Source organism: Sus scrofa, chromosome 18 (genome assembly GCF_054392235.1).
Source record: "Sus scrofa isolate SSC_HxYL_T2T_F1_AM1 chromosome 18, Sscrofa_HxYL_maternal_Yorkshire_Landrace_v2.0, whole genome shotgun sequence".
NCBI lineage: Eukaryota > Metazoa > Chordata > Mammalia > Artiodactyla > Suidae > Sus > Sus scrofa.
The window spans coordinates 16609099-16631706 of record NC_139400.1 but is presented as its reverse complement, the minus strand read 5'-3'; the positions used below and the strand labels follow the sequence as shown (position 1 = coordinate 16631706).

The following is a 22608-nucleotide window of genomic DNA, read 5'->3' as shown; positions in this document are numbered from 1 at the left end:
TATTAAAATATATATTATATTAAAATTATATTAAAATTATATTTTAACCTTCCTAAACCACACTTTAAAACTCTCCAAACTAGGCATAGTCTGAAAGCACATCTTACGACAGCTCTAAGTCTGGCAGCATTTCGATGATGTGAATATTATCTTTTTCACAAATGCTTGCCCGTGGGCTTGGAAGGTGGGGTGGCTCTGCAGAGGCTATGGGTGACGAGAAGCCTCTTGCTTGTTTAAGGGAGATTAGGTGCTGCTTGTGCCGGCTACTGATGGCCAGGCACCTATTGTGTGGGCTAAGGGCATCGGGGGCTAAGTGCAATGTGGTGCCTCTTGCACGATCCACAGGTGGCAAGAACAGACTGCAGTAGTTGTCTCACAGGCCAGAGGGAGGCATGGCTTGCCACCACTGGGGGCCTGTGAGTGGGCTCCACAGTGACCCCAATCACCTCAGGGGTTGCCAAAAAAGGAAAAGGGGGCAGTGCAACCAAGCACCATATGCTGTTGCTCTCACTCCCCTGGGAACACACCCATCCTGCAGCTGCCACTGCCAAACACTCTGGGGGACCCCCAGACACGTGGTTGCTGTCCCTTCCTAAGACTCTACAACTAGAAGCAACTGGTGCAGCACCTCCTGCATGGGCTAAGTGGGACAGGGTGCTTGTTGCATGGTTTGCAAGCAGTTAATCTATGATTTGAGGTGGGTGTGGCCCACTGCCATTGGAGATACCTGAACAAAAATCACTTGCAGCCCCATTCACCTAAAGGGCACCACAGAGGTGGGCGTTGTGACTGAACACACCTGTTGGTGCTGTCGCACCCCCGGGAACACAACCACCCTGCTGTTGCCACTGCCAAACGTTCTAGGCAGTACCCACACACCTGATCTCTGTCACTTTCCAGGATCCTGCAACTAGGAGCACCCTTTACAACACCTTGTATGTGGGCTAAGTGAGACAGGTTTCTTCATGCATGGTCTACAGGTGGTGGTGGTAAACAACTGCAGTTATCACTGACTCTAGAGATGGTCATAGCCTCCTCCCAATAGGGGGTCCCTGAACAGAGACCACTTGTGGTTCCAATCACCTCAGAGGAGGGCATTGCAATCAAACACAAGCTGTTGTTGCTCTCATTCCCCTGGGAACTCACGCACCCTGATGTTGTTCCTGCCAAATGCTCTGATCACCTTGGAGATCTGGCTTGAGATTATTACCACGTCCCAGGGCCCTGCAACTAGGAGTAGCCTGTGGCACCCTCCTGCAGGTCCTTGCTGCTGTTGAGAGCCCAACGACCAGGCACTGACTGCTGGCCCTACCCATTGCCTCCTTCTCCCTGAAAACACACTGAGCATCCTGGGAACAACTGCCTGCTCACGCCAAAGAAAGAGACAGCAAATATTCCAACTCCCACACCAAAAATAAATAGTTACCCCCTCGAATACAAAGGGGTACTCTTGCATAGAGGTAGACTTATAAGACTACAGTTTGGCTTCCCTGAACTTACAGAAAAACAAGCAAGATGAAGCACAGAAACCATTCCCAGTTAAAGGAACAGGAGAATTCACCTAAGCACACAACAATGAAACAGACCTCTGCAATCTGAGAGACACTGAGTTCAAAAGGGAGGTATTGAAAATACTGAAGGAATTAAGAGAAGATATGAGCAGTAATATATTTTCTAGTTCCTTTTTAAAGGAATATGCAGGGATGAACCAAAAAAAAAACTAGAAAATTCATTTGCAGAGATACAAACTGAGCTTAAGGCAATAAAGACCAGAATGAATAATGCAGAAGAACGAATCAGTGATGTGGAAGATAAAATAATGGAAATCACACCATCAGGACAGCAGACACAAAACCAAATGAAAAAACATGAAAGCAATATGAGAGATCTATGGGATATATAAAGTGGGCCAATATACACATAATGGGCATTCCAGAAGGAAAAGAAGGGGATTGAAAATATATGTGAAGAAATTATGGCTGAAAACTTTCCAAATCTAAAGCATACTGATATCAAGATACAGGAAGCACAGAGGGCCCCAAACAAGCTGAACCCAAACAGGCCCATGCCAAGATATATTATAATAAAAATGGCAAAAGTTAAAGAGAGGATTCTAAAGGCAGCAGGAGAAAAGCAAAGTGTTAATTATAAGGGAACCCCCATAAGGATATCAGCTGATTTCTCTACAGAAACACTACAAGCAGAAGGGAGTGGCAAGATATATTTGAAGTGTTGAAAGGAAAAAAATTGCAACCTAGAATACTCTATCCAGCAAGAATATCATTTAAATTAGAAGGGGAAATAAAGAATTTCTCCAACAAAAGTGAAAAGAGTACAGCAATACTAAACCCATTCTAAAAGAAATACTGAAAGTGCTTCTTTAAATAAAAAAAGAAGAAGAAATAGAATGGAGGAAACCACAACTGGAAAGCAATCACTCAAATAAGCCAGCATACATATCTAAACATGAAGATGTTAAAAAAAAAGACATCAATGTGGGGAAGGAAAGTAAGAAAATAAAGATTCTTTTTTTTAATGACGTGTCTGAGCCTATATGATTATCAGGCAAAAGCAAACAGATAGAGGAAGGGCTTAATGTGCTTAAAAAACAGGGCAACCACAAATCAAAACCAAACATTACATTTACAAAAACTGAAAAACACTCAAGCATAAAATAAATGGAAACCATCCAACCCAAAAAAGACGAGAAACATAGAATCAATTGGAAAACAAGGTTTAAAATGAAAATAAATACATATCTATTAAAAATTATGTTAAATGTCAATGGACTAAATGCTCCAATCAAAAGACACAGAGTGGCAGATTGGATAAAAAAAAAAAAAAAAGCAAAGACCTTCAATTTGCTGCCTACAAGAAACTTGTCTTAGAGCAAAGGACACATGTAGATTGAAAGTGAGGGGATGGGAAAAGATATTTCATGCCGATGGATAAGACAGGAAAGCAGGAGTCGCAATACCCATATCAGAAAAAATAGACTTTAAAATGAAGGCCATAAAGAAAGACAAAGAGTGGTTAACGAATCCGACTAGGAACCATGAGGTTGCAGGTTCGATCCCTGGCCTTGCTCAGTGGGTTAACAATCTGGCGTTGCCATGAGCTGTGGTGTAGTTTGCAGACACGGCTTGGATCCTGCGTTGCTGTGGCTCTGGCATAGGCTGGCAGCTACAGCTCCGATTAGACCCCTAGCCTGGGAGCCTCCATATGCCGCAGCAGCGGCCTAAGAAATAGCAAAAAAAGACAAAAAAAAAATCTTATTTGAAAAAAAAAGAAAGACAAAGAAGGACACTATTTAACAGTTAAAGGATCCATTCAAGAAGAGGATGTCACAATCATCAATATCTATTCCCCTAATATAGGAGCACCCAGATACCTACAACAGATATTAACAGACATAAAAGGAGAAATCGATGGGAATACAATCATAGTAGGAGATTTTAATACCCCACTCACAACAATGGACAGATCCTCTAGACAAAAAAATCAATAAGGCAACAGAGATCCTAAAGGACACAATAGAAAAGTTAGACTTCATTGACATTTTCAGGATACTACATTTTAAAAAATCAGAATATACATTCTTCTCAAGTGCGCATGGAACATTCTCAAGAATTGATCACATACTGGGGCACAAAGCTAACCTTAACAATTTAACACTATAGAAATTATCTCAAGTTATCTTCTCTGACCACAACGGCATGAAACTAGAAATCAACCACAGGAAAAGAAACAAGAAAAAACTTGCTACATGGAGACTAAACAACATGCTGCTAAAAAACCAATGGCTCAATGAGGAAATCAAGAAGGAAATTAAGAAATACCTTGAGACAAATAATAATGAAGACGCATCCACTCAAAATCTATGGGATGCTGCAAAAGAAGTGCTCAGAGGGAAATACATAGCAATACAGGCCTTCCTCAAAAAAAAGAAGAAAAATCTCAAATTGACAACCCAAAACCTAAATGAATTAGAAAAAGAAGAACAAAACCTAAAGTCAGAAGAAGGAAGGAAATCATAAAGATCAAAGAGGAAATCAATAAAATAGAGATTAAAAAAACAATAGACAAAATCAGTAAAACCAAGAGCTGGTTCTTTGAAAAGGTAAACTAAATTGACAAACCTCTGGCTAGACTCACCAAAAAGAGGAGAGAAAAAACCTAAATAAACAAAATAAGAAATGAAAAAGGAGAAAGAAATCACAATGGATACTGCAGAAATACAAAAAAAAAAAAAAAAAAAAACCATAAGAGAATCCTATGAACAATTGTATGCCAACGAATTTGACAACCTAGAAGAAATGGACAACTTTCTAGAGACTTACAGCCTGCCAAAAATGAACCAAGAAGAAATAGATCAACTCAACAGACCAATCACTGGAAATGAAATGGAATATGTCATAAACATTCCTTACAAATAAAAGTCCAGGACCAGATGGCTTCACAAGTGAATTCTACCAAACATACAAAGAGAAACTTATACCCATCCTCCTCAAACTTCTCCAAAAGGTTGAAGAAGGAACACTCCCAAAGACATTCTATGATGCCACCATCACCCTCATTCCAAAACCAGACAAAGATACCACCAAAAAAGAAAACTATCGGCCAATATCTTTGATGAATATAGACGCAAAAATTCTCAACAAAATCTTAGCCAACCGAATCCAACAACATATAAAAAAGATCATACCCCACGACCAAGTGGGATTCATCCCAGGTACACGAGGATGGTTCAACATACGCAAATCAATCAACATCATACACCACATTAACAAAAGAAAAGTCAAAAACCACATGATCATCTCAGTAGATGCAGAAAAAGCATTTGACAAAGTCCAATGTCCATTCATGATAAAAACTCTTACCAAAGTGAGTATAGAGGGAACATACCTTAACATAATCAAAGCCATTTTTGACAAACCCACAGCAAATATAATACTCAATAGAGAAAAACTGAAAGCCTTCTCACTCAAATCTGGAACAAGACAAGAATGTCCACTCTTACCACTGCTATTCAACATAGTACCAGAAATCCTAGCCACAGCAATCAGACAAACAAAAGAAATAAAAGGCATCTAAATAGGAAGAGAAGAGATAAAACTGTCACTGTATGCAGACGACATGATACTATATATAGAAAACTGTAAGGACTCAACCCAAAAATGACTTGAACTGATCAACAAATTCAGCAGGATATAAGATTAACATTCAGAAATCAGTCATGTTTCTGTATGCTAACAATGAAATATTAGAAAAGGAATACAAAAATACAATACTTTTTAAAATTGCACCCCCCCAAAAAAATCAAATCCCTCGGAATACACCTGACCAAGGAGGTAAAGGACTTATATGCTGAGAACTATAAAACTTTAATCAAAGAAATTAAAGAAGATGTAAAGAAATGGAAAGATATTCCATGTGGATTGGAAAAATCAGTATTGTAAAAATGGCCAGACTACCCAAAGCAATCTACAGATTCAGTGCAATCCCTATCAAATTACCCAGGACAGTTTTCACAGAACTACAACAAACAATCCAAAATTTTATATGGAACCACAAAAGACACAGAATTACCCAAGCAATCCTGAGGAACAAAAACCAAGCAGGGGGCATAACTCTCCCAGACTTCAAGCAATATCACAAAGCCACAGTCATCAAGACAGTGTGCTACTGGTGTCAAAACAGACAGACAGACCAATGGAACAGAATAGAGAACCCAGAAAGAAACCCTGACACCTATGGTCAATTAGTCTTTGACAAGGGAGGCAAGAACATAAAATGGGAAAAAGACAGTCTACTCAGCAAGCATTGCTGGGAAAACCGGACAGCTGCATGCAAATCAATGAAACTAGAACACACCCTCACACCATGCACCAAAATAAACTCAAAAGGGCTGAAAAACTTAAATATAAGACAAGACACCATCAAACTCCTGGAAGAGAACATAGGCAAAACACTCTCTGACATCAACCTCATGAATATCTTCTCAGGTCAGTCTCCCAAAGCAACAGACATAAGAGCAAAAATAAACCCATGGGACCTCATCAAACGGACAAGTTTTTGCCCTGCAAAGGAAACCCAAAAGAAAACAAAAAAAAAAAAAGACAACTTACAGAATGGGAGAAAAAACAGTTTCAAATGATGCAACGGACAAGGGCTTAATCTCTAGAATATATAAGCAACTTATACAACTCCACAGCAAAAAAGCCAACCACCCAATGGAAAAATGGGCAAAAGACCTGAATGAACTGTTCTCCAAGGAAGATGTACAGATGGCCAACAAGCACATGAAAAAATGCTCAACATCGCTGATAATAAGAGAAATGCAAATCAAAACTATCATGAGATATTACCTCACACCAGTCAGAATGGCCATCATTAATAAGTCCACAAATAACAAATGCTGGAGGGGTTGTGGAGAAAAGGGAACCCTCCTGCACTGTTGGTGGGAATGTAAGCAGGTACAACCACTATGGAGATCAGTATGGAGAAACCTTAGAAATCTACACATAGAACTACCACATGACCCAGCAATCCCACTCTTGGGCATATATCCAGACAAAACTCTACTGAAAAGATAGACATGCACCCACATGTTCATTGCAGCTCTATTCACAATAGCCAAGACATGGAAACAACCCAAATGTCCATCGACAGATGACTGGATTAGGGATAAGTGGTATACACTATGGAATACTACTCAGCCATAAAAAAGAATGACATAATACCATTTATAGCAACATGGATGGAACTAGAGACTCTCATACTGAGTGAAATAAGTCAGAAAGAGAAAGACAAATACCATATGATATCACTTATGACTGGAATCTAATATACAGCACAAATGAACCTTGCCACATAAAAGAAAATCATGGACTTGCAGAATAGACGTGTGGTTGCCAGGCCGGAGGGAGTGGGGTGGTTGGGGAGCTTGGGGTTAATAGATAAAAACTTGCCTTTGGAATGGATTAGCAATGAAATCCTGCTATGTAGTGCTGGGAACTATGTCTAGTCACTTATGATGGAGCATGATAATGTGTGAAAATAGAATGTGTACATGTATGTGTAGTGGAGTCACCATGCTTTACAGTAGAAAAAAAATTGTGTTTGGGAAATAACTATTAAAAATAATAATTTTTTAAAAATAAAGAAAATGAATAAATAAAGCAGCTGAGAAACCTCCCTGAGTAGCTGGGGGTTTGGAGGGGGTCTATTCCTCTCACCTTGCCTCTGCACACCTAGTCTTGCCAGACCAGCTCAAACCCACCTCTTGAGGTTCTGGCACAGATCGTGAGAGGGGAAAGGGGAATGTGAGCTGTAGAAACTAACAGGGACAGGGACTCCCCAAGCAGCCCCCTCTCAGGACCAGGGAGACATGAGGTCCCATCCTGTCTGACTCTGATGAGGGTCCCAGGCTCCTCTGCTGTGTGGTCCTTTGCTTCCGGGAGCAGGTGAGTCCTGGAAACAGGTGAGGGACATCTCTCTCCTTGGACTTCTAGCTTTGTTCATGGAACTGCCTCATGAGACACTCTGAATGTAGCTTCTTGTTCTCATAGGCCCAGTGGACACTGGAATTGCCCAGATACCAAAACACACGGTGATAGTGGCGGGGGAGGAAAGGGACCTCATCTGGAACATAATTCTATGTACTTGTATGAACAGAATGCTAAGGAATCACTGGAGTTCCTGTTTTTCTAACAGTAAGCCTCACCCAGATTGAGAGATCAGGCTGAGCGGGAAGGGCCAGGGGCCCACCCCAACCTCGTGACTGTGATCCCCGTCTCTAAGGCCTCTAACAGCCTTCCTGTCTCGGTCCCTCAGAAGAACTGACTTTCCCCTTTGACCACAAGGGGGAACTGTGACTCTCCTGAGATTTAGGAAGAAGGGAAGTTTGAGAGAGAGGCTGGGTTTGTTTGCAGCACAGGCGAACATGGTGGGTAGAGGCTGTGAAATATGAGGGGTTAATAACACAGACTCTTTGCTTTGGATTGATCTGCAGGTGTTTGTGTCCCTGGAAAGAGCCTAGCCTACCAGAATGGTTGCATGTGAGCCTGCATGGGGTTTGAGGTAGGGAGGGTGGGAGCCCTCTGGCAGGTACAGGCACAGGGCTGGGCAGAGAACAGGACACCGGTGTGCTGTGAGCTCCTGGGCTTTCAGGCAGTGAGCCTGGCAGGCCAGGGGTTCTTGGGGATCTTGCAGAGGCAGTGATAATCCTAGGGACATCTTCTTACCGGGCAAAGGAGACCTGGTGCCCCATCCCCCACGTCAGAGTATTAGGGAGTTAAAGTAGAAAGGGTTTATTCTTGCCCCTCTGCCACTGGTCCTCTTTGTTCCTGGAGCAGGACAGTTTGGAGCAATGATAGGAAACCTCTCTTCTGATAGTGATAAAATGGTTCCATCAAAATGTCAGCATCACTCTTCCTTCTGGACTCTGCCTCCAACTTCTATCTCTGTCTACAGTGCCACATGGAACCTTAAAATTGCCCAAACACAAAAACGCTTGATACCAAAACATCTAGAGAGAAAAAGACAAACAGACATCCAAAAGATATATTTCAATATGACTCTCACCTTTTTTTTTTTTTTTTTTTTTTTTTTGCTTTTTTTCAGGGCTGCACCTGTAGCATATGGACATTCCCAAGCTAGGGGTCCAATAGGAGCTACAGCTGCCAGCCTGTGCCACAGCAACACAGGATCCCAGCTGTGTCTGCGACCTACACCACGGCTCATGGCAACACCAGATCCTTAACCCACTGAGCAAGGCCAGGGATCGAACCCACAACCTCATGGTTCCTAGTCAGATTTCTTTCCCCTGCGCCATGATAGGAACTCCATCTTGTTTCATTTTTTTAAAAGCATTTGGCATTTTCCTTTCTCTTTGGAAATCCAAGAATGTGATAAATTACCTTTCATGTACACACTAGTTGTATACAACAGGAGGAAGCTTCAGAATATTGATGAATTATACAGTATATATTCTTTCATACTGCCTGACGTGAATGGTTGGCCAAGCCATTTAACAGGAAAAACTGTTAGCCCTTCCGTGAAGGTAATCTGGCAGTTCATCTCAGGATGGAACAGAGGGATCAGCTAAAGATAGCCAACCCTTTTCTCCATGCACAAATCTCAGTTTCTTAACTTTCTGTATTATGAGCCACTTTCAAAATTGATTGAAAGTTATAAACATTAGAAAACGCAGGAATGGGAGTTCCCGTCGTGGCTCAGTGGAAACGAATCCAACTAGGAACCATGAGGTTTCCGGTTTGATCCCTGGCCTCGCTCAGTGGGTTAAGGATCTGGCGTTGCCGTGGGCTGTGGTGTAAGTTGCAGACACTGGCTCGGATCTCACGTGGCTGTGGCTGTGGCTGGCAGTTGTAGCTCCAGTTTGACTCCTAGCCTGGGAATTTCCACATGTTGCAGATGAGGCCCTAAAAACCAAAAATAAATAAATAAATAAATGCAGGAACACACACACACACTTCTAAGCTCAATGTTGAATCTTCTATGTGACTAAATTTAACTTAAGGCTTGAGAATTCAGGGTCTCCTGGATCTTTCCCACATCTACAGCTTCTTCCTCAAAACAAGAATAAGGTACTGTCCGATCATTTTTTAAAGTTACACAACATAGTATTGTGGTTAATTTCTGTCAAATGTTGCCCCATGTTACTTTCAAATGACTTGAAATATACACATTTATGATCCACATAATCATAGAAATAGCAAATCTAAATATTTGAAGTTAGATGAGATTTCAAGGGTTGAACAGGCAAACAACATGAACTGATGACTTACGAGGCAAAGGGAGAGTGACTAGTAGGCTGTCCCATCTGGTTCTGATCTGGATTTTCATTTGGGAAACCAATGGCCATTAGTCCATCTGCTGGCTTATGATTGTAGGCCCTGATGCCCATGTTGACATTTTTGTAAATAAGAGGATTTTATTTTCAAGATCAGAGCCACCAGTCACCAGCAGCCAGGTGAGTGGAATGGAGGGGTCATGGTCCTTGCTAACCTCGCACACCAAGAGAAACCAGTTTTAAGCACCAGTGAAGAAAGAGAATCTGATGAGATGGAAATCATGGGACTCTGTGCCCAGGGAACTACACTGGACAGAATTGGGATCAAGAGATTTTCCTTCCTAAAGCACACAGCCCAGTTTCCCCTCCCTCTCACCTCGTTCTTTGGGAGCTGGTGAAAAGAGCCAGCTCTGCTGGGAGGAGTACTGTTCTCATGAAAGTCACAAAAAACAGAGGCGGTGGTAGAAGTTTTGGTTCTAATGTGGAGGAAGAGTTCACACGTCAAACATGTTTAGGAGTTCCCATTGTGTAGCAGAAATGAATCTGACTAGTGTCCATGAGGATGTGGGTTTGATCCCTGGCCTCACTCAGTGGGTTAAGGATCCAGCCTTGCTGGCAGCTGTGATGTAGGCTGGCAGTTGTAGCTCCTATTCCACTCCTAGCCTGGGAAACTCCATATGCTGTGGGCATGGCTCTAAAAAGCAAAAAGAAAGAAAGAAAGAAAAAGAAAAAAAGAAAAAGTTTAACATATGCCTCTTTCCACAAACTCTGGGGAACTGTCCAAACATAAGAAGGCATGTAAACAGTGGATGGCCAAAAATATGACCAATGTCCAAAACAAAAATCCTAATGTCATTCAGCCGGTTTCTTTTTGGCTCTAGTTCTCCAGCCATCTGCTTCTCACTCAAGTCCTCTTTACCTTTTTGTAGATAAAGTTATCTTCATGCTAAAATTATCATATTTTTCTTCTCTTGTTTACTTTCTTGCTATAATAAAACCTGGTGCTTCCCAGGTCCCTGTTCTTTCTGCAGAGGCTTCCCCTTCTCTGATTTAGCTGAACCTGTCAGAATATAAGTGTAAGGAATCCATTTCTTTGTTCCTCTCATTCCATTGGGCAATTATTTTTGTTTGTTTTTTTGTTTTGTTTTGTCTTGCTGTTTAGGGCTGCACTTGTGGCATATGGACGTTTCCAGGCTAGGGGTTGAATTGGAGCTGCAGCTGCTGGTTGACACCACGGTCACAGCAGTGCAGGATCCCAAGCCATGTCTGCAACCTACACCACAGCTCACGGCAACACCTGATCTTTAACCCACTGAGCGAGGCAAGGGATCGAACCTGTGTCCTCATGGATGCTAGTCAGATTCATTTCTGCTGAGCCACGATGGGAACTTCAAGAATGGTTACTTCTTTATATGGTCAGAATCACTAACAGATGTTGCCACCCACCAGTTTTCTTTTTAACTATTCCCTTTCCATCTGTCCTTTCTTCCTTCTTCCTTCCTCTCTTTGGAGAGCTTCATGTGCAAGCTGTGTGGTACAATGTGTAGATACCTGGGACATTTTGGCTGCCTCAGAGCCACTAGTAAACATCCATGGGTGCCTCTCATCAGGATCATACAGCTTTCAAACTGGACAGAGACTTTGACATCATTTATTTCAGCCCATCATTTTATAGATGAGGAAATGGGAAGTCATGTGAAGGATAGTATTTAACTGCATTGATACAGATTATATTTCTAACTTTTGTATAACTTGTCTTTTATATTTCCAGTGTAGGGTAATCTATAAATTTCTTTTTGCTCCTATCAGAACATGAACATCATGAGAGTGACAGTATTGCCTTTTTTTTTTTTTTTTGGTCTTTTTAGGGCCACACCCTCGGCATATGGAAGTTCCCAGGCTAGGGGGTCGAATCGGAATTGTTGCTGTTGGCCTACACCACAGCCATGGCAACACCAGATCCGAGCCACATTTGCAACCTACACCACAGCTCACGGCAACACCAGATCCTTAACTCACTGAGCGAGGCCAGGGATCAAACCTGCAACCTCACGTTTCCTTGTTGGATTCATTTCCGCTGCACCATGATGGCAACTCTGACAGTATTGTCTTACTCAAGCTTTGCACTAACCAGCCATGCCTTGACGGCCAATAGATAAAGCATGCATGGAGTTGTTGGATGGTGGTTGTTTCTGTTCTGTTCACTGTTGTGTCTCTAGTGCTTGTCAAGCTTTTGCATGGGAAAGGAAACCATTTTTTAAAAAGAGGAAGAAGAAAGAAAAGACAACCCACAGGATGGAAGAAAATCTTCACAAATGAAGCGACGAACAAGGGATTAACCTCCAAAATGTACAAACGTGTCCTGGAGTTTTATAGCAAAAAACAAAACACCTAATTAAAAAATGGGCAGAAGATCTATACATGCATTTCTCTAAAGAACTCATACGGAAGCCCCCCCCCCCCATGAAAGATACTCAACCTGACTAATCATTAGAGAAATGCAAGTCAAAACTACAATGAGGTACCACCTCACGCCAGTCAGAACGGCCATGATCAAAAAGTCTGCAAACAATAAATGCTGGAGAGGATGTGGAGAAAAGGGAATACTCCTACACTGTTGGTGGGAATGTAAATTGGGGTGCTCAGTGAAAAACAAACCACTGAATTTGTCTCTGAAGGGGTTTCACCAGTAGTCAGCAGTGTTGCCACTCAGTGTGTGTGTGTGAGAGAGAGAGAGAGAGAGAATCAGACGCCTCTGTGGGCAGCTATGGTGCCCTGGTCTTACTCTGGGTCCTAGGTGACTTGGGTTTTCCCAGGGCTGGGCAGGGACCCGGGAGCACTGAGACCTGAGAACTGTGCCTTGCTGACCACAGAAACCCAGGCAAAGACTGGAAGGGCTAAAGGAGACAGTGGTTCTTAACCAGGCTGACTCCACATCACATTCTGTAGACATTTTTGGTTGTCACACCAGGGGATCGAGAGTGCTACTGGCAGGTGGCACACAGAGAGCAGGGATGCTGCTCAACATGCAAGACCTCCGAAACCAAGAATTATCTGTGCTGTATGTCCAAAGTGCTGGGTTGAAAAACACGGCTATGCATCGAGCTGTAAACTTTGTACCAAAAGGAAGGTGACCTGTAGCCAATGAAAGGGCAGGAAAATCACCCCGCTTAGATTTTCCCAACCTCATGCTATTATTCTCCTCTGTGACCTCATCACTCCTGTTCTAAAGCAACTTATTCCCCCCTCCCATCCCCACATGGTTTTGCCTCTTGGACAGAGAACCTCACAGAGAGCTGGGCTGCATCCCACCTCCCGGACCCATCAACTGAGTTTGCTCTGAACTAACAACAGTGCATTTTGTAAGGTCTGCAGCTGGTTCTTGGGGAGACCTCAGAGTCAGTCTCTTCACCACCCCCAAAATAATTGGGGGGTGGGGTGGAGTTGCCTAGGCTAAATCCCGCTTTTCAAGGAAGCAAGATTTGAGTGGGATCATCCTGCATTACTGTGAGAAGCAGAAGCTCCAGAGGAGGGAAACCAGCCAGACCCTGAGAAAGGGGTCCAGATGGGAGGGAGGAAGGAAGTGGCCAGGTCCTGTGGGTGGAGAGAGGGAAGGGAGGCAGCTGCTGGCATAGAGTGAGCATCAGAGGGACATCCCCAAGGCAACATACTGGCCACACTTGAGCTGTGGTGAGAAATCCCAAACTCAGCAAAAGGAGGAGAACACGTTGGGGGAGAGGCGAGGATGAGGAAGTCATTCTGGGTGGTGACGCCACAGGTCCAGTGGAGACAGCAGCCTGGACTCCTTACCTCTGAGAATCCCAAGCTGGGTGGCCCTGTCTCCACCATGGGCTCCAGACTCCTCTGCTGTGTGGTCCTCTGCCTCCTGGGAGCAGGTGAGTCCTGGGCTTTGGTCTTTTGACTCCCTAAGCCATTTCATCACATGTCTACCAACTGGCTACCTCCTGGGACTTGTCTGATTTCTGCTTCTTTCCTCCTCAGGCACCTTGGACACAGCTGTTTTCCAGACTCCAAAGTATCTCATCATACAGACAAGAAATAAGAGGTCCCTAAAATGTGAGCAAAAGCTGAGCCATGACTCTATGTACTGGTATAAGCAAGGCTTCAAACAATTGCTTGAGATTATGTTTATCTACAATAACAAGGAGCTCATTCTAAATGAAACAGTTCCACGTCGCTTCTTACCTGAATCTCCTGACAAAGCTCATTTATATCTTCACATCGACTCCCTGGAGCCAGGCGACTCTGCTGTGTATTTCTGTGCCAGCAGTTAAGACACAGCCCTGCAGAGTCACCAGCTCCCTGTGCAAAAACCCTGGTCTAGGCAGGAAGCTGTGGGACAAGATGTTTGTGCAACTCAAGGCTCCATTAACACCGTGAACCTCAGTCTGCAGTACAGCTGGCCAGTACACCCCATGGAGCAGGACTGCCTCTATACACACAGAGGTCTTACAGAATTCTGACCTCTCAGCTAGAGCAGGGGGTTCCATGAAATTCCCTGAAGCACTCAGGGTTGCACGAACAAGAAAGGACCCTGTCTGATGCGCTGAAGATCCTAACTGATGGAAGAAGCCATTCCTTGCCTTTCTCTGCTGTACACATCGGTACATATTGTACATAACATTATGATTGAAAGCACACTATTTGCTAAGAATTTTTGATGAGCAAAAGCCTAAAGGAAGGTGAAGATAAAATTTCTAGGACCAAAAGGAAATTCAGATGATCAATGAGTTCACTGCTCAATGGAAAATTATTCAGAGACGCATGAAAATACATAGAGCCAGGTGTGTGGTTAGGCCATTTAAGAAGCCTCTTCTCAGAGATCCTGTCTGGTGCAGCAGAAATGAATCCAACTAGGAACCATGAGGTTGAGGGTTCGACCCCTGGCCTCGTTCAGTGGGTAAAGGATTTGGCATTGCCGCAAGCTGTGGTGTAGGTCGAAGATGTGGCTCAGATCTGGTGTTGCTGTGGCTTTGGCGTAGACCGGAAGCTGTAGCTCCAATTGGACCCCTAGCCTGGGAACCTCCATATGTCGTGGGTGTGGCCCTTAAAAGCTAAATAAATAAGTAAATAAAAAACAATGACGCAAATAAGCTTATTTACAAAACAGAAACAGATTCACCGACTTTGAAAAAAAAACTTATGGTTGCCAAAGGGGACAGGTGGAGGGGAGGGAGGGATTGGATCTTGGGACAGACATATGCACTCTTATGGATATGAAATGCATGGTCCACAGTGACCTGCTGTACAGCACAGGGAAATCTACTCAATATTCTGTGATCACCTATGCGGGAAAAAAAACTTAAAAAGAATGGATATGTGTGTATGTATAACTGAATTATATTGTTGTATAGCAGAAATTCTTACAACATTGTAAATCAAATATATTTCAGTAAAACTTTAAAAATGAAAAAAAATGAGGGGGCAAGATGGCAGAAGAGTAGGGGGACATGCTCGCCCTCTCCCACAAACACAACAACAAAAAACACATCTACAGGTTAAACAACTCGCACAGAACAATTGCTGGCAGAAGAACCTAAACTCCAATAATGGCAAGAATCTCATGACATAACTGGGTAAAACAAGAAAATGAGGAGAGTGAGAGAAGGGGAACTGGGACAGGACGGGCGCTCGCGAAAGGGAACTGTGGAGCAGAAAGGGACCCCACACCCTGGAAAGTCACCTACTTGACAGAAAGATCAACCGAATCGGAGGGATCTCCAGATGCAGAGAAGAGCACAGCAGTAAATCTGAGATCTGAAGAGCAGAGTGAGAACCAAACAGATCATCCCAACTGCTGGCACCAAAAACAGAGACGCTTGGGTGGGGGCTGGGCACTTAGACCTTGGCTCCAGAGGTTAGTCCCGGGGGAATGGGCTGGGGTGGGCAGTGCGGAGACTGCTTGGGGAACTAGGAACCGGTCAGTTGGGTTCGCAGGGAAGAGACCGCCCTGGAGGTCTAGGAAGCAGTCTGTCTGATTGGTGGGGCAGAAACTGCCTGGGAGTCTAGAAGGCAGAGTGTTGCAGGTGGAGGTAGCAATACGCTAAGGGCTGGGGAGTGGAAAGCCACATCAGAGGGAACCTGGAAGAAGAGCTGGATCTGCCGGAGAGACAAGGCGCCAGTGCTGGGAAGGGTAGAGGAGAAGGGGTGGGCGGCCATAGAATACTCCCCACACCACAGCGAGCTCACTTGCCAGCCAGCTATCAGAAAGCTGTGCTTCTCAGTACATCCCCCCTCCCCCTCCCCTATGCTCACGCACCAGACCTGAGACTGCTGCCACCCCAGAGGGATGGCCTCACAATTTGTGGGAAGCCGACCACCGCAGGGGCTTTCCCTGCCCTGGCCTGCCTGCCCTCTGGAGGGGCTACACCCCTGAAGAGCAGCATCCAGCACTGCCAGCTGCCTGGAAAAGGACCACAGCCCAGAAAAGCTAGAACAAGCTCGGCCCAGCTGTGCAATATCTGCCCCCATCCCTGGGCAGCGCTGCCAATTCAGCTGCCCTGGGGAAGAGCCCTTTGGGTTTTCTCAGCAGCCCAGCTAGCTGCTCCCACCCTCGGTGGGTGCTGTACTCCTGTGGAACAGCTGCCCAGCACTGCCAGCCCCCTGTGAGAGCCCCCACAGCCCAGAAAAGCTAGAAGAAGCTTGGCCCGGCCATGCAATATCTGCCTCTATCCCTAGGTGGTCCTGCCAATTCAGCTGCCCTGGGGAAGAGCCCATTGGGTTCTCAGTGGCCCAGCCAGCCTCTCTCACCTTCGGGGGTGCAGCACTCCTGTGGAACAGCTGCCCAGCACCACCAGCTGCCTGGAAGAGCCCTACAGCCCAAACACACCAGACTAAACCCTGCCTGGCCGCGTGAAATCTGCTTCCATCTCAGTGCAGACCTCCCAGTCCTGTCTGCCCTCAGGAAGTCCTCCTTTGCTTCAGAGAGACCCTGCCAGCCCCGTCCACCCTCAGGATAAGCCACCGTGCCTCAAAGAAGGCCGACCAACAACACCAGCCCTTGGGAAACATTCCACAGCAGTGCCAAGGCAAACCCTGCCCAGCCACGGGGAATACAACTCCACCAAGAAAAAGAAAATGATAAGCAAGATGAAGAAGCTGAGAAACCAACCCCAGTTAAACCAACAGGAGAACTCACCTAAAGCTGTCAACAAATAGATCTCTTCAGTCTGACAGACTTGGAGTTCAGAAGGGAAATAGTGAAAATACTGAAGGAATTAAGAGAAGATATGAACAGTAATGCAGACGCCCTCAGAAAGGAACAAGAAAATATGAGGAGCCAAGAAAAATTAGAAAATTCATTGGCAGAGATACAGACTGAACTAAGGGCAGTAAAAACCAGAATGAATAATGCAGAAGAACGAATCAGTGATGTGGAAGATAGAGTAATGGAAATCACCCAATCAGGTCAGCAGACAGAAAACCAAATCAAGAAACAGGAAAGCAATATAAGAGACCTATGGGATAATATAAAGTGGGACAATCTACACATAATAGGAATTCCAGAAGGCATAGAAAAAGATAAGGAGATGGAAAATATATTTGAAGAAATTATTGCTGGAAACTTGCCAAATCTAAAGGATACTGAGTTCAAGATACAGGAAGCACAGAGGGCCCCAAACAAGTTGAACCCAAATAGACCCACACCAAGACACATTATAATAAAAATGGCAAAAGTTAATGATAAATAGAGGGTCCTAAAGGCAGCAAGAGAAAGGCAGAATGTTACCTATAAGGGAACCCCCATAAGGTTTTTAGCTGATTTTTCTACAGAAACTCTACAGGCCAGGAGGGAATGGCAAGAGATATTTAAAGTGCTAAAAGGAAAAAATATGCAACCTAGAATATTCTATCCAGCAAGAATATCATTTAAAATAGAAGGGGAAATAAAATTTTTTTCCAACAACCAAAAGCTAAAATAATACAGCAATACAAAACCCAGGCTAAAAGAAATACTGAAAAGGCTTTTCTAAAACAAAAAGGGAGGAAAAAAAGGCAGGGGGGGGACTAGGATGATTGAGGAAACCACAATCAGAGAGCAGTCACTCAAATAGCCAGCATACCGATTTAATCATGAACATGCTTCAAACAAAATAAAATTTAAAATATAGTCATCAAAATAATAAAATGTGGGCAAGGAAGTAAGGAAATTAATAGACTCTTTGTTAAAATTTTTTTTTGTTTTTTTTTTCTCTTCTTAATTTTAGTATAGTAATGAAGTGTTTGAACCTACAGGACCATCAGGCTAAAACACACAATTATAGGAAGGGGTTAGCATACTTAAAAAACAGGGCAACCACAAACCAAAACCAAACATTGCATTTGCAAAAAAATGAAAAAAAAAAAAACCTCAAACAGAAAATAATCAGAGACCATCCAACCAAAAAAAGAAAGGAAGAATGGAGAACCATAGAATCAACTGGAACACAAGGTTTAAAATGGCAATAAATAATCATCTATCAATTATCACCTTAAATGTCAATGGACTCAATGCTCCAATCAAAAGACACAGAGTGGCTGAGTGGATAAAAAAGCAAAAACCTTCAATCTGCTGCCTACAAGAAACTCACTTTAGGACAAAGGACACATACAGATTGAAAGTGAAGGGGTGGGAAAAAATTTTTCATGCCAATAGACATGACAGGAAAGCAGGAGTTGCCATACTCATATCAGACAAAATATACTTTAAAACAAAAGATGTAAAGAAAGACAAAGAAGGACACTATTTAATGATCAAGGGATCCATCCAAGAAGAGGATATTACTATCGTCAACATGTACGCCCCAAATACAGGAGCACCCAGATACATACAACAAATATTAACAGACATAAAGGGAGAAATTGATGGGAATACAATCATAGTAGGAGACTTTAATACCCCACTCACACCAATGGACAGATCCTCTAGACAGAAAACCAATAAAGCAACAGAGATCCTAAAGGACACAATAGAAAAGTTAGACTTAATTGATATCTTCAGAACACTACATCCAAAAAAAATCAGAATACACATTCTTCTCAAGTGCACATGGAACATTCTCAAGAATCAACCACATATTGGGACACAAAGCTAACCTCAATAAATTTAGGAGCATAGAAATTATTTCAAGTATCTTCTCTGACCACAATGGTATGAAACTAGAAATCAACCTTGGGAAAAGAAATGAGAAAAAACCTACTACATGGAGACTAAACAACATGCTGCTAAAAAACCAATGGCTCAATGAGAAACTCAAGAAGGAAATTAAAAAATACCAGAGACAAATGAGAATGAAGACACAACATCTCAAAACTTATGGGATGCCACAAAAGCAGTGCTCAGAGGGAAATTCATAGGGATACAGGCCTTCCTCAAAAAAGAAGAAAGATTTCAAACTGACAACTTAACCCTCCACCTAAACAAATTAGAAAAAGAACAAAAAAGACCTAAAGCCAGCAGAAGGAAGGAAATTATAAAGATCAAAGATGAAATCAATAAAATAGAAATCCAAAAAACAAGAGAAAATTAATAAAACCAAGAGCTGGTTCTTCAAAAAGATAAACAAAATTGACAAACCCCTGGCTAGACTCACTAAGAAGAGGGAAGAAAGAACCCAAATAAACAAAATTAGAAATGAAAAAGGATAAATCACAATGGATACTGCAGAAATACAAAAAACTCTAAGAGAATACTATGAACAACTATATGCCAACAAATTTGACAACCTAGAAGACATGGATAATTTTCTAGAATCTTACAGCCTGCTAAAAATGAATCAAGAAGAAACAGACCAACTGAACAAACCAATCACTAGAAATGAAATTGAAGATGTCATGAAAACACTCCCTACAAATAAAAGTCCAGGACCAGATGGCTTCACAGGTGAATTCTACCAAACATATAAAGAGAATCTGGTGCCCATCCTCCATAAATTTTTCAAAAGGTTGAAGAAGAAGGAACACTCACAAAGACATTCTATGATGCCACCATCACTCTCATTCCAAAAAGCAGACAGAGATAACACCAAAAAAGAAAACTATCGGCCAATATCTTTGATGAATATAGACGCAAAAATCCTCAACAAAATCTTAGCCAACCGAATCCAACAACATATAAAAAAGATCATACACCATGACTAGGTAGGGTTCATCCCAGGTTCACAAGGATGGTTCAACATATGCAAATCAATCAACATCATACACCACATTAACAAAAGAAAAGTCAGAAATCATATGATCATCTCAATAGACGCAGAAAAAGCATTTGACAAAGTCCACCATCCATTCATGATCAAAACTCTTGCCAAAGTGGGTATAGAGGGAACATTCCTGAACATAATCAAATCCATTTATGACAAACCCACAGCAAATATAATACTCAATAGAGAAAAACTGAAAGCCTTCTCACTCAAATCTGGAACAAGACAGGGATGCCCACTCTCACCAATGCTATTCAACATAGTACCAGAAATCCTAGCCACAGCAATCAGAAAAACAAAAGAAATAAAGGCATCTAAATAGGAAGAGAAGAGATAAAACTGTCACTGTATGCAGACGACATGATACTATATATAGAAAACCCTAAGGATTCAATCCAAAAACTACTTGAACTGATTAGTAAATTCAGCAAAGTAGCAGGTTATAAGATTAACATTCAGAAATCAGTCGTGTTTCTGTATACCAACAATGAAATATTAGAAAAGGAATACAAAAATACAATGCCTTTTAAAATTGCACCCCCGGAGTTCCCGTCGTGGCGCAGTGGTTAACGAATCCGACTAGGAACCATGAGGTTGCGGGTTCGATCCCTGCCCTTGCTCAGTGGGTTAAGGATCCGGCGTTGCCGTGAGCTGTGGTGTAGGTTGCAGACGCGGCTCGGATCCTGCGTTGCTGTGGCTCTGGCGTAGGCCGGTGGCTACAGCTCCGATTCAACCCCTAGCCTGGGAACCTCCATATGCCGCGGGAGCGGCCCAAGAAATAGCAACAATAACAACAACAACAACAACAACAACAACAAAAAAAAGACAAAAAAAAATTGCACCCCCCCCCAAAAAAAAATCAAATACCTTGGAATACACCTGACCAAGGAGGTAAAGGACTTATATGCTGAGAACTATAAAACTTTAATCAAAGAAATTAAAGAAGATGTAAAGAAATGGAAAGATATTCCATGTTCCTGGATTGGAAAAATCAGTATTGTAAAAATGGCCAGACTACCCAAAGCAATCTACAGATTCAGTGCAATCCCTATCAAATTACCCAGGACAGTTTTCACAGAACTACAACAAACAATCCAAACATTTATATGGAACCACAAAAGACCCAGAATTACCCAAGCAATCCTGAGGAACAAAAACCAAGCAGGGGGCATAACTCTCCCAGACTTCAAGCAATATCACAAAGCCACAGTCATCAAGACAGTGTGGTACTGGTGTCAAAACAGACAGACAGACCAATGGAACAGAACAGAGAACCCAGAAAGAAACCCTGACACCTATGGTCAATTAATCTTTGACAAGGGAGGCAAGAACATAAAATGGGAAAAAGAAAGTCTATTCAGCAAGCATTGCTGGGAAAACCGGACAGCTGCATGCAAATCAATGAAACTAGAACACACCCTCACACCATGCACCAAAATAAACTCAAAAGGGCTGAAAGACTTAAATATAAGACAAGACACCATCAAACTCCTGGAAGAGAACATAGGCAAAACACTCTCTGACATCAACCTCATGAATATCTTCTCAGGTCAGTCTCCCAAAGCAACAGACATAAGAGCAAAAATAAACCCATGGGACCTAATCAAATGGACAAGCTTTTGCCCTGCAAAGGAAACCCAAAAGAAAACAAAAAAAAAGACAACTTACAGAATGGGAGAAAATAGTTTCAAATGATGCAACAGACAAGGGCTTAATCTCTAGAATATATAAGCAACTTATACAACTCCACAGCAAAAAAGCCAACCACCCAATGGAAAAATGGGCAAAAGACCTGAATGAACTGTTCTCCAAGGAAGATGTACAGATGGCCAACAAGCACATGAAAAAATGCTCAACATCGCTGATAATAAGAGAAATGCAAATCAAAACTATCATGAGATATTACCTCACACCAGTCAGAATGGCCATCATTAATAAATCCACAAATAACAAATGCTGGAGGGGTTGTGGAGAAAAGGGAACCCTCCTGCACTGTTGGTGGGAATGTAAGCAGGTACAACCACTATGGAGATCAGTATGGAGAAACCTTAGAAATCTACACATAGAACTACCACATGACCCAGCAATCCCACTCTTGGGCATATATCCAGACAAAACTCTACTGAAAAGATAGACATGCACCCACATGTTCATTGCAGCACTATTCACAGTAGCCAAGACATGGAAACAACCCAAATGTCCATCGACAGATGACTGGATTAGGGGTAAGTGGTATACACATTGGAATACTACTCAGCCATAAAAAAGAATGACATAATACCATTTATAGCAACATGGATGGAACTAGAGACTCTCATACTGAGTGAAATAAGTCAGAAAGAGAAAGACAAATACCATATGATATCACTTATGACTGGAATCTAATATACAGCACAAATGAACCTTGCCACATAAAAGAAAATCATGGACTTGGAGAACAGACTTGTGGCCACCCGGGGAGAGAGGGAGGCAGTGGGAGGAATTGGAAGCTTGGAGTTATCGGATACAACTTGGAATGGATTTCCAATGAGATCCTGCTGAGTAGCATTGAAAACTATGTCTAGATACTTATATTGTAACAGAACGAAGGGTGGA

The 22608-nt window shown here is 42.6% G+C and overlaps 1 protein-coding gene and 1 gene segment (V, D, J or C); one reads left to right on the top strand and one right to left on the bottom strand.

The window, feature by feature from the left end:
• Window positions 1-22608, bottom strand: part of LOC100302368 (trypsinogen) — a 42929-nt gene that overhangs the window by 13697 nt on the left and 6624 nt on the right. The window contains exons 1-2 of one of the 3 annotated variants that reach the window (XM_085004760.1): window positions 15523-15606; window positions 13625-13884 (exon numbers count right to left, since the gene is read on the bottom strand). The exons of the other annotated variants lie outside the window; for them this stretch is intronic. The gene's annotated coding sequence lies outside the window, so the exon portion shown is untranslated. Of the gene's footprint in view, window positions 1-13624; window positions 13885-15522; window positions 15607-22608 lie in introns of those variants that run through there. 3 annotated transcript variants of the gene reach the window in all.
• On the top strand, window positions 13477-14913 carry LOC102166836 (T cell receptor beta variable 3-1-like). The segment is given in 2 exon segments: window positions 13477-13710; window positions 13817-14913. Coding segments are annotated over 2 exon segments (444 nt in total).